The sequence below is a fragment of the Akebia trifoliata genome, chromosome 1, assembly GCF_017979445.1.
Source record: "Akebia trifoliata isolate Shusen 1 chromosome 1, ASM1797944v1, whole genome shotgun sequence".
NCBI lineage: Eukaryota > Viridiplantae > Streptophyta > Magnoliopsida > Ranunculales > Lardizabalaceae > Akebia > Akebia trifoliata.
This window is the reverse complement of record NC_141375.1, coordinates 26,333,687-26,346,557: the sequence shown is the minus strand read 5'-3', so window position 1 is coordinate 26,346,557 and position 12,871 is coordinate 26,333,687. Positions and strand designations below refer to the sequence as shown.

Sequence of the window (12,871 nt, the reverse complement as noted above, 5' to 3'; positions counted from 1 at the left end):
TACTTTTTTTAAAGTACCGCCTGACCTATCACATCATAGGCTTATAGAAAAGCGGACCGAAGAGATGATGCTCCACCGCCACACCAATAAGCCCATTCTCACCTCTCTCGTCCTTATCCGACTTATTAAGGTGCTTTTGTGGGTAAGTATATTATTTGAAGTTTTTATCCTGTACTCCTGGGTGTCGCGTTGCAGGCTAGCTCCAAGTCTATGTTGTGTGTTTTCTCTTTTTTGGCAGATGTAGATGCAAATTATTGCTGATGGGGCATGAAAGTATATATTTATCTTTGGATTCAATCTTATCGTTTGATGATTATTTCATCTACATGATATTTCGAGATACACACAATAGATTTAGATGTATTAAGTCAGATTTACAATACTTTTTAGTTGAAATCACTTGAAAAATCTTAATAAAAAATACCTTCCTTTATGTAGATTTTTTATCTCCTTTATTGGAAGCTCTCCCTTCTTATTATTGTTGATGCCTTGTTAATTCTTTCTTTGATTTCTAGAGATTGGGATTATGTTTCTGCGAATCTAATTGTCAATTACATGTAGATACGATATTATTGATTTATTATCTTTAATTATATATATATTTGAAACCTATTTATAATGAATTCAATAACTTGGTGCTAACGTAATTTGAACCCATGTCTCTGGCATCGTCACCCAAAGACTTAACCAACTAAGCTAGTTGGCATATGCTAATTGTCTTTAAATCATGATTCTATGCTAAATAACTTTTATGATGGAATCCCTCAAAAACGTTAAATACCTTCCCATCTTCTATTTTTTTAAGATGAGGATTCATCTTTTCAAGTTTTGTTTGGGTGTTTACCCTAAAACTAATGATCTCTTCATTCCTCTTTATTAAGTTGATGGGGGTGCTTTCACTTTCATTTTTTGATCTGGATTTTTAGACACCCAATACGATCGTGGATACAGTTGTTCTTATTCTTTTTTACTCACTCAACATCTACTATCATTGGTTTAGGACTTGCAAAATTTTACTTATTAAGAGTATTTTTGTTATCATTTTTTGTGTCTTGAGATGAAAAAATCGAAAAAAATATGTTTATTAGCAACGACTTTTGCTTCAACAATTTTTGCAAGAAATCCAAAATTGCATTTTTGATAAGTCTTGCTAGAACTATTGTTACACACGAACCACCATGAAAAGTTAACACTGGAAAATCCATAGGGTTGAAATAATGATTTCACCCCTCATTCTTCTTAACACATCAATCAAACAATATAATCAATTTGACATTTCTCTATTGCTTCTTATTCGTCAGCTTTAATAACAAACAAGATTATCCAAGATGGATCTTCCCCGACTTTGAGCTTCTACTTTTTCTGGACACAAAATCTTGAAGTAGAAACTTGAATCTATAACAAACAAGCCCTAAGCTTTCCCCAAGCTTTCGTAGAAAAGAGCTTGAATTTTACGGATAGTGATCTCCAATATAACTAATATTTTGTGGATAAATGATAAGACAAATATACGTGGCCTTCAAAGAAGACTGGAAGTCGGATGGCTAACTAACACAAAGGAGTACAAGATCCAAACATGAGGCAAAACCATTTATAAGTCCCTCTCTGCAAGTAATGTGACGCAGCCAACAAGCCAAAAAAACGTTTTCTCTAGCGTCTTTGAGTCTTCTCTTCGTTTTTTCTTCGAGAGATTAAAGGGGGAGAAATTCATCTTGTTTTCTACTCGATCCATCCTAAGTTTAAGTTCTTTTGATCGATTTAACATTTAATTTGATCGTCTCATGGCTTCTGGATCTGGCAGAACTGTTTCTGGTTCGAAAGGGTTTGATTTCGGTTCAGATGATGTTCTTTGCTCTTACGATGATTTTGGGAATCAAGAAGGATCTAATGGAAGGCACACCGATCCTGTAACTGGAAACAATTCTGGGAAGGTACTCTTTATTTATTTATATATTTATTTTTTTTGGATTTGTTCTCCTTTATTTGTTTGATTTAAAGATGTTTCTGAAAATCTGACCTAGAAATGCGCGAAATTTCTTAATCATGAAGCTAAGAATTGGAAACTTTAAGGAACCCTTTTTATGCCCTAAATTCAATCAATCTGTTGAACAGTACCAATTAGCATGGATTAAACCCTAATTTGAAACAAAGCTTCAAAATTTCGTTGAAGAATTATATGAAATTATAGTTCTTTTTAAAATTCAATCAATCTGTCGAACAGTACCAATTAGCATGGATTAAGCTCCAATTTGAAAGAAAGCTTCAATTTCTCGTTGAAGAATTATGTGAAATGATATTTCTTTTTAAAATTTAATGTTTTCTTGAAGAATAATAGCTTTTTAGTTCAGTGATTTGTTTTTTGATGGAGTAGAAGTACAGCTTTAATTTTAATTTAATTTTATTTTCATTTTTTATGACCAATTTTTGTCTGTGAAAGTCTCCAAGTAATCGCTTCTTGATTCTTGACTGAGCAGGATTTCCGTGAGAGAAGAATGGGGAGATCATCGTTGTCACCTGTATATAATCGTCAAGAAGAATCTCTATATCAGGATTTACTTTTCACTGTTGAAAAAACAATGAAAAAATATACTGACAGTCTCCTCCATTTTCTTGAGGGAATTAGTGCTCGTTTGTCACAGTTGGAATTGTATTGCTATGATCTTGAGAAATCAATAGGAGAAATGCGATCTGAAATAACTCGTGAGAACAGTGAAGCAGATTCAAAGCTTAGATCTCTTGAGAAGCATCTTCAAGAAGTGAGTTTATCTTTGAGTAAAAACTTTATTGTGTAATTGTTTTCAATTTCTGAATAGGATGATTTATTGCTTAATAAATGTGCAATATTGAGTACAATAGCGTCCTTTAATTGGTCCATGTTTACTTGGAATGGAAATCACTTGAGACCTAGATTCATCATCTTTCCATTCCATAAGCACGTAGCAAAGACCTCCGGACTTCTATGCAGGGTTTAAAATTTTGGTTTGTCTCGATTGAGATATTTTGGGTTTTAACCTGATTGGGATGGAGCGTTAGGATGTTTAGGATAACCTCTGTTTGTCTTGGTTCCTATAGGTGTCACCAAATTTTTTTTTTTTTTTGGTTCTAATCACTGAATAAGAGATGCCCTCTCTATTAGGGTATGGAAATTTGGCTGCTTGCCTAACCATAAACCATTAAAACATTTCAGTGTAATCTCTCTCTCTCTCTCTCTTTGATAAGTATAATATATTGAAAAAGAGAGAAAAAATTTACAACAAGGCCGATAAAACCTCACAAGGGGTAGCAAAGAAATGATAGTTATAACATCAGTGATTACATAAAGAGTTCCATCTAAAAACAAAATCATCAAAAGTAATCCCCGCGAACTCTATGTTCAGTTTTGACCAAAGGTATAAAAAGCCCAAGATCTCCAAAAAAATTTGCATGAGAACTTATAATCTTACTATTGAACACCCTGTTATTTTTCTCGTTTCATACTCCCCAAGCAATAGCCGAGCCCACAAGAACCGTTTTCTGGTATGGAAAGCATTACAGGTCCATTCTTTTAACAACGAGGAGAACTTACGAGGAAAGACCTAATTAATACGGAATAGATCAAGAAAGTATGATAAAATATTATAAGAAAATGAGCAATGAATTAAAATACGACCAACATATTCGCCTTCCCTAAACAAAGGGGACAACAATTGAGCGTGATCTAACCCCAAGCAATCAAATTATCCATCATCAGAATCCTACCAAGGGAAGTCAACCAAATAAAAAAGGGGATTTTAGAGGGAACTGACTTGGACCAAATGATAGGTCTTGAGAGGGATCGCTCTGCAAAAGGAGTCAGCCACTTATGGAAGGACCTAACCGAGAATCTAAAGTCCTTAGCCCTTGTCCATTCCCATTTATCCTGTTCGCTTTCGTTGAGATGAAACGTATGCAGGAGATCAAGGAAAGATGTCATCTCAGTTATCTCCCCCAATCAGTAAAGCTTCTTCTAAACCCCAAATCCCAAGTAGGACTGGACTCGTGAATCAAACATTGCCGAATAGAGCGGTTCTTCTTTATAGAACAGGTGTACAAAGACGAAAATTGAGATGCCATAGGCGATGTGCCGCACCAGCTATCTTCCCAAAATCTGATTCTGTCCCCTAAACCTGCTTTGAACCTAATCCCTTTCTTTAAATCCTCGCTCACTTTTAGAATCCATTTCCAAACACTACACCCATACGAGTCTTTAGACTCGTCGCTATACCAGCCTAGCCTCCTTTCTCTATACTTAGTTATAATAACCTTTCTCCACAGCCTACCCCTCTCCTCATCGAACCTCCAAAGCCATTTTCCTAGAAGTGCTCTATTAGCTAATCTAAGCACCCTTATGCCCAGTCCCCCTTTCTTCTTGGGCATGTAAATCACCTTCCATCTGACCAAATGATACTTCCTCCTGCCGTTCTTGTCATTCCACAAAAATTCCTCATGAGCCTTTCCAATCTAATTTCGACGGACCTCGGAAGCGGGAACATCGAGAGAAAGTAAATCGGGATATTCGTTAAGGTGCTTTTAATAAAAGTTACTTTCCCTCATTTCGACAGATAATTGGCCTTCCACATGCTCAACCTTTTCTCCAATATCTCAATAACACCATCCAAAGTTTTGATACTATTGTAGGGTGCTCCCAACGGTAAGCCCAAATAGGATTTGGGCAGGGTATCATACCCACAACCTAAAGTTGTGGCCATCAAATGAATATCGTTCACTTCTCCTACCCGAAAAATCTTATTTTTCAGCAAATTAATATGTAATCCTGACATAGCTTCAAAGCAGCACAATAAACACGAAGCACCCTCACCTGGTCTCTCGAATGCTCCAAAAAAACTAGTGTATCGTCCGCAAACTAGTGTATCGTTGAATGATCATTTGAGGGTAAACGATGCAAGACGATGAGGGGAGAAGAGAAAATAGGGGGTGTAGGGAAATCTGGTTGGGGATTGGATTAAGGATTTGAGCTAGAATAGGGTAAAACCAAAAGTAAATTTTTTTTTTTTTTTTTTCTCAATTACAACGGGATTTGATGAAAGGGGGGTTAAAGGTTAAGGTTTATAAGGTAATGATTAAGAGAATGGAGAAATGATTAAGGATTGAGATTTGTAGATTTCAAGAATCAAAAAAGGGGTTTCAAAATTCAAGAATCCAAGACTTGAAGAAGTTAAAAATCAAGAATTCAAGAATTCTTGAAAAATCAAGAAAACAAAAGTTTATAGATTGGGTTCTTGAAAGGATTAGAGGCTTCTTGATGGTTTCTTAATTTCTCACAAATAAACAAAAGAAGATTGAGGATAAGAAGAAGATTAAAGAAATCAAGAAAAAAATGATATTTACCGACCACATTGAATGCTCCATCATTCAAAAGAAAAAACAAAATTTTTTGTAATTTATTTATTCCATTCATTCTCCCTCAATAAACCCTAATACAATCTATAAATAAGGAAAATCTACCAAGAGTCCTAATAAAGCTAAAATACCTAATTTTCGTAATTTTCTCTTTCCTAAAATTTTAACCCTAATAAACTTAAATAAAACACATCCTAAAATTATCAAACTGCCCCTAAATATTATACTAAGGCCATGGGCCAATAAAATATGAAAATAAGCCGAAAAAATATAAAAATAAAGCTTTAGAACAACACAAATCTAAAAAAAAATAATTAATCTAAAATAATCTTGATGATGAATCTAGATCTAATTAAGTGAAAACCTAAATAATTACAAATATTTCGTCGGAACCCTTGATTGTTGACTTCATTTGTGTTCCTTAATAAACTCAGTGTATTATTTGTTTATTAGTGTGAAAAAGGTTGAAATTTGTTAGTATAAATGGTTCTAAGCGTCATTTAATTGTTTCAAACATATTTTGTCGAGCTTATTTACCTATCAAATGCATTGTTTGGGTTTGTCTCACCGTAAATGTGTGAATGTTTTGTTTCAACTCATGCTTATCTTTAAGTAGTTTGTATTTGTAGATTGTGGAAGTTAAATGTTTCTTTGTTTTCATTTTCTGTCTTATTCTGATTTTTGTTTGTTTTTCTGGTGCACATATTTGTATTTCAGTGTGCCGAAGTCGCATTGTGAAGTTTGTAATCACATAACAAGATAACCTCACTTAAAGGATGCCTTTGATTGAGATTTTGTTTTCTTTTCAGTTCAGCACCCATTTAGCTCATGTATGATAACTATTTTTTGTTTTCCTAATTTTGTTCAAATGTAATTTTGGCTGAGAATTGGGTAACTAGGTGTAAAACCATATTTTTGTCAGATATTTAGATGGTTGACTACTGGTTGCTGTGTACCTGCATGTCATAATAGTTCAGCCCAAATTTTCAGAAGATATACTGCACTTGAGTAGATTTTTGTTGCCTTGAAACTTATGCATATATTGAAGGACATCTCTTTTTGAACTATCACAACAACCAACAACTAGGAAACCTGACATTTTATGGTATGTTGAACTTATTTCTGTATGGATGCAGGAACATCATCTAGCCATCTATTGCATATCTAAACCAATATCTAGAGGACGATAAGTTTCATGTTGCCCTTGGTTGTTTGAAGAATGTTAGTCAATTTCTTCTATTGTTAATATCCTAATATCCAATTTTTAGCTTAAGCATGTCTGGAAGGCAATAATTCCAACTCGGACTTCTTCCAATTTAGGTTGTGCAACCTCAATTTCCATCATTTGGTTGTGGTGGTCTGATATTTCTAGAAAGTGTGATCTGGGAGAAATGCTTGTGAGATCTAAGGTAAGCCCATAATCGGGAAAACGAGTGTGCCTTCCTTGTTGAACTGCAACCTAGCCAGTTTGCAGCCCAGGTTGCGTTATCCAAACACCCCTAATTTCTCCATAAGTTCATATGTTTGGGTGTTTGTTATCAGTTTCTTGTGTTGATCTTTACCTTATTGATAGAAGTATGAATCCCAGTGGGATCCCTGATTATACATTCGCATATAATAATGCTATAGACAAATTCAGTCAAGAAATGCATCAATGGCATTTTCCAGATAAGACTCCCAAAGTCTTACACACAGCTCAAATCGCTTATATGCATCAAGACACCGAAGGTGTAACATTTGGATTTCGCAAAGGCGAATCCATAGGAAAACCACAAAACCAGACAGAACAGTTCTTGATGATAGAGACAGACAAATAGTCAGACAGGTAAAAGAACAAGTCAAAAAACTTCCACCCTTATCTCTCCCGACGAAAGACCACGAATTTATTGTACAAACCGATGCTTCGGAAAAGCAATGGGGAGCAATATATTTTGCTATAAATAAGTTTGATAAAGAAAGAAAAAGAAAGCTCTGCTGTTATAAGTCAGGCATGTTTAGTGGGGCAGTAGTCAATTATCATATTCATGAAAAAGAACTTTTTGCAGTTATTCAAGCCCTAAAAAAATATGAAATGTTCCTAAGATCCACTGAGTTTACTATTGAGACCGATTCCATGTTTGTTAAGATGTTAAGTCAGCAAGGAAATCACATTTCCAATAGACTTAGATGGATTATTGAAATAATAATAAAATCATTCAAGGAAACTAGTTCGTTGTTCTACCTACACGAAAAGACACTCGAAGCCCAACATTATTCCACAAATGCTAAAATAGAGGATGTAGGAAACAACATAGAAAGAGGATTACTTGAGATTAATGCTAAATTAGAACAAGGCATCCCAGACAACTTAACAGAGTCAGTATGTCATATGTTAAGTTTCCAACCCGAACTTCCTAAATTAGAAAAAAGAATTATCAACAAGATTGAAGCAGTTGAAGGAAAACAGGGAATAGATCTCATGTTTCTAGACAAAAAATTAGACTTTCTTTCCCTGTATCCTTCTAGTTTTCTGGCTATATTAAGTCTATTTTCTTCTACTTCTTTCCAAAATTCAGAATAAGTTTTGAGAATGCCTTCTCGTCTTTCTTTGTTTTTGTCTGTTTCTAATAATAAGCAGTGTCTATGATAGATTAGCATTCTTGGTAAACAATCATTCTGAACAAGTTAGAGGTGAACCAAGGATGGTAATAGATAACAGACTTCTTAATAACAATACTATTGATGAAAATTACCAAATACCATCAAAAGACAATCTTATTCAATTAATCATGGATAGAAAATGGTTTAGTAAATTTGATTGTAAGACCCACTGAGTTTACTATTGAGACCGATTCCATGTTTGTTAAAACCTTTAACAAAAATAATATTGGAAACACCACTCAAATGAGACTAATAACATGGCAGACTTATTTAGCTGGTTTTAAATTCACAGTTAAGCATATTTCTGGAAAAACTAATATACTTCCTGATATTCTCTCTAGAGAACCAATATTTGGAACTAATAATTATTTAGTGCAGGCCAATATGTTTTTCAATAATAGAGGACGAGGAAGAGGACCCGGTCCCGGACGAGGAAGAGGATATAGTCCAATTTCTCCTTATTTAGAAGACCCTAGATCTGGTTCTAGTACCAGGTTAAACCTGGCATCTCCATACATAGAAGACCCCCTATCTTTAACTCAAGAAGAAGCAGAAGAACTCAGACAACTTATCAAGACCCTAAAAAACTCTTCTATAAAAGATGACGCCGTATCATCCAGCGGAAACACTGAAGAAAAGAAGCTTCATATAGCCAGCACAGAGCAGATGATATCTTAGGCAACACAAGAGAGACCAAATGTGTACCAGCTAGACGACATCAATACTATACTCTACCCACCAGGGCTTAACGAGTATACTAAAGACAAATACCGCATCTTTGGACAAGTATATCTTAGGCAACACAGTATCAGGGAACAATTTCCAATCCCTAATACTATCAGAGCCTACTTCTCGGCAGGAGAATTAGCAGCAGTAGACACGGTTTGGAATGCAGCCAGCCATAACCTACAGATTGAATTTGGACAGGTCTTTATGCCCTATTACAAGGAGTAAGACAATACAGACAGCAAGCCTTAACGCTTCAGCAACAAATCAATACCTTCCAGCCCAGCTTTACCTATGCAGACATGGCAAAGGACCTAACTGAAATAGTATTTCGAAAAGTTAGATTCGATGTGTCCTTTTTAGTCCCAGCCTTCATCGAAAATTTAAAAGTTGATGAAGCAATTCTAGACGTTTGTCAAAGTCTCAATAAAGGAGAAAGCTTAATTGAAGGAAGCCTGGTAGTGGGATATGTTCCGCAAATTCCCAGAATTGCTAAAGACACCAGTGACAAAAAACTAACAGAACCTCGACTAGCAAAAACATTAGCTGAATATGGATTACTAGAATGTATTTTGCTAATGGATGAGACCCATCTAGACCTCTTCAAGCCAGAAATCCAAAAATTTCTAAAAGTTATTCTCAGAGGCCAATATCCAGTTTGGATTACTGAATTAAAGACCATAGGCCCAAATTCTTTCTCGTTGGTAAGAATCACCGAAGACAGGATGCTAAACTGTAATGTCACCATCCGAGAAGTAAAAATAGACGAACATGACTTTATTGAGACTTTGACAAACGTCTAGAATTGCTTCATCAACTTTTAAATTTTCGATGAAGGCTGGGACTAAAAAGGACACATCGAATTTAACTTTTCGAAATACTATTTCAGTTAGGTCCTTTGCCATGTCTGCATAGGTAAAGATGGGCTGGAAGGTATTGATTTGTTGCTGAAGCGTCAAGGCTTGCTGTCTGTATTGTCTTACTCCTTATAATAGGGCATAAAGGCCTTGTCCAAATTCAATCTGTAGGTTATGGCTGGCTGCATTCCAAACCGTGTCTACTGCTGCTAATTCTCCTGCCGAGAAGTAGGCTCTGATAGTATTAGGGATTGAAAATTGTTCCCTGATACTGTGTTGCCTAAGATATACTTGTCCAAAGATGCGGTATTTGTCTTTAGTATACTCGTTAAGCCCTGGTGGGTAGAGTATAGTATTGATGTCGTCTAGCTGGTACACATTTGGTCTTTCTTGTCTTGGTCTTTTGTTGCTATTTGGATTGTCTCTCATCTGCTCTGTGCTGGCTATATGAAGCTTCTTTTCTTCAGTGTTTCCGCTGGATGATACGGCGTCATCTTTTGTAGAAGAGTTTTTTAGGGTCTTGATAAGCTGTCTGAGTTCTTCTGCTTCTTCTTGAGTTAAAGATAGGGGGTCTTCTATGTATGGAGATGCCAGGTTTAACCTGGTACTAGAACCAGATCTAGGGTCTTCTAAATAAGGAGAAATTGGACTATATCCTCTTCCTCGTCCGGGACCGGGTCCTCTTCCTCGTCCTCTATTATTGAAAAACATATTGGCCTGCACTAAATAATTATTAGTTCCAAATATTGGTTCTCTAGAGAGAATATCAGGAAGTATATTAGTTTTTCCAGAAATATGCTTAACTGTGAATTTAAAACCAGCTAAATAAGTCTGCCATGTTATTAGTCTCATTTGAGTGGTGTTTCCAATATTATTAGATGTGGATATGTATCTATAGATATTCATGTGAGGATGTTCATGTGTGGCTTCCAACGTATCCATTATTGACTTCCATGTTGAGACACCCATTCCCATGGTTAGCTCTGCAATTAGCTGGGAGTAAGTTGTTATGTATCAAAGGGTCGGTTTGTATTTTGTGTGTGTGTGTGTGTGTGTATATAATATATATATATGTCCAGCAGTGTCCTTTGTCGAAATGTTAAAGTAAATGTGTTCCCGATTATTAGCTCCATAAGTTCTCACTTCATTAGTATAGATGCATAAATGCTTATTGGGTGATATCTTTGAGGCTTGTCTGTCTTATTGACCTTGACAGTAATCTAGATCCCAGTTATCCGAAATATTGTATCCCTGTATTCTTGAGGAAACTGAACTGCTTTCTTGGGGTTGTACAATTGAGCTAATGCTTGCATATTAAAATGCTTCATCTACTACTAATTTAACTCAACGGATTAAATTAGTGTTGCTGAATCTTTTTCCTTCAGGTCCACAGGTCTGTACAAATACTGAGAGACAAGCAGGAACTTGCTGATACCCAGAAGGAACTGGCCAAGCTTCAGCTTGCACAGAAAGAATCCTCGGCTGCGAGCCATTCACAACACAAAGTGGAGAAAGTTGCAACATCTACCTCTGATCCCAAAAAACAAGACACCACCACATCAGAAGTGCAGAACCAGCAGTTAGCTCTTGCTTTACCACACCAAATAAACCCACCAACCCAACTCCAAGACAGACCTATGGAGCAGCACCAACCCGCACCCTTCTCCTCTCAGACGCCATCTCAAAACGTTCAGACCCAACCACCACACACCTATTATCCACAACAGAACCAGATTCCAAATCTGCCATCACAACAGACCCAACCTCGTCCTCAGGACCAATACTTGCAAGCAGAGTCCCAGTACCAACGGCCCCAACTTCAAATTTCTCAACAGCCACCACAGCCACATGTCAGTCAGCCGCAGCAAGTTCATCCATTCCCCCAATATCAACAGCAGTGGCCTCAGCAGTTCCCCCAACAACAAGTACAACAACAACAACAACAGTCGTCTCTGCAAGCTCAGATTGGTTCTCAGACACCCCCGGTTTATCCTTCCTACCCCCCAACCCAACCTTCAAACCTACCACCTGGAACATTCCCAGGCAATGTGCCAGTCTCTTTCTCTGGAGTTCCTCAGTCAGGAGTGATTAGGCCAGAAACTATGGGTTTTGGTTACAGTGGGACCATTAGACCAACAGTTCAACAACAGCCTCCACAGCATAACGTGCAGCGACAACCACAATCTCAGACCCAAGAGAACACTTATGGAACCCCTGTTGGTGGTGATGGTGCCTATGCAGTTTCTGGGTCTCACCCCACACAGGTTCCCAGACAAGCTTACGTGATGTATGATGGAGAAGGCGGAAGGGTTCCTCACTCACAGCCATCCCACATCGCGCAAGGTGGTTATCCTCCAGCCCACGTCTCCTCTCTTCAGAATCCACAACCGATCCGTCAACCGAGCCCACCACAGATGATGCGCAACCATCCGTATGGTGAATTTATTGAGAAAGCTGTGAGTATGGGGTATCCGAGGGATTATGTTGCGAGTGTGATTCACAGGATGGATGAGAGCGGACAGCCCATGGATTTCAATGCTGTGCTTGACAGGTTGAACATGCATCCTTCAAGCGCATCACAAAGAACATGGTCAGCTTAGGTGGATTGCGGTGTCATTACATGTTTTCTATTTGCAGCGTTTCAAACAAGCTTAAAATATGTTTCTGTTTTCTTTGGTTACATAGGAAGTGAAAAAGATAATTATAATTATATACATATATTTATGAGCTCATCATTCCACTTGGTTGGTATCTTGTTTTGACTGCTGTCATGGATCCTGTCATACTTTGGTATGCACCCATACAGAATGCTTCAGGTCATCGATGGAGTCCCTTGGAAAGGAACATTGTGGGAAAGTATCTTCTTTTTCCCCCCTTGGCTTTCATTTCATGTTAATAATTACATAGTTCATGCCAATTGTGGGTTCTTTTTCTTGTTGGATCGTATCTTCATGTTCTTCTTCGAATGGTGTGGTGGCCTTGCGAAACATTCGATGATTAAGTTAATAATTCAACTGAGTTTCAATTCAAAATCATGAACATTCTAATATTACTGTTTTATAGTTCCAGATTGTCATGGATTTTGTTGGTAAAAATTATGGCTTTAATTCCGGATCATGTACAACCGTGTCATCCTGACAATTCCACAAAATATCGTACTAGAGCAGTTAAGGAACGTGGGCCAACTTTATAATTCCATGCTTGTTTTATCTTGGGTGACATCAGCTTTATCATTGCTAATGAGCTCCCATCGTCGAAAGGAAAGGAAA

General features: G+C 36.9%; 1 protein-coding gene across 1 annotated transcript; it reads left to right on the top strand.

The window, feature by feature from the left end:
- The first annotated feature begins 1,609 nt into the window (after window positions 1-1,609).
- On the top strand, window positions 1,610-12,337 carry LOC147411291 (formin-like protein (DUF1421)). Its single transcript, XM_086446781.1, has 3 exons — window positions 1,610-1,931; window positions 2,475-2,756; window positions 10,988-12,337. The coding sequence occupies exons 1-3, from the start codon at window positions 1,782-1,784 to the stop codon at window positions 12,200-12,202; spliced, it is 1,647 nt and encodes a 548-aa protein (XP_086302907.1). The 5' UTR covers window positions 1,610-1,781; the 3' UTR covers window positions 12,203-12,337.
- The last annotated feature ends 534 nt before the right edge of the window (window positions 12,338-12,871 follow it).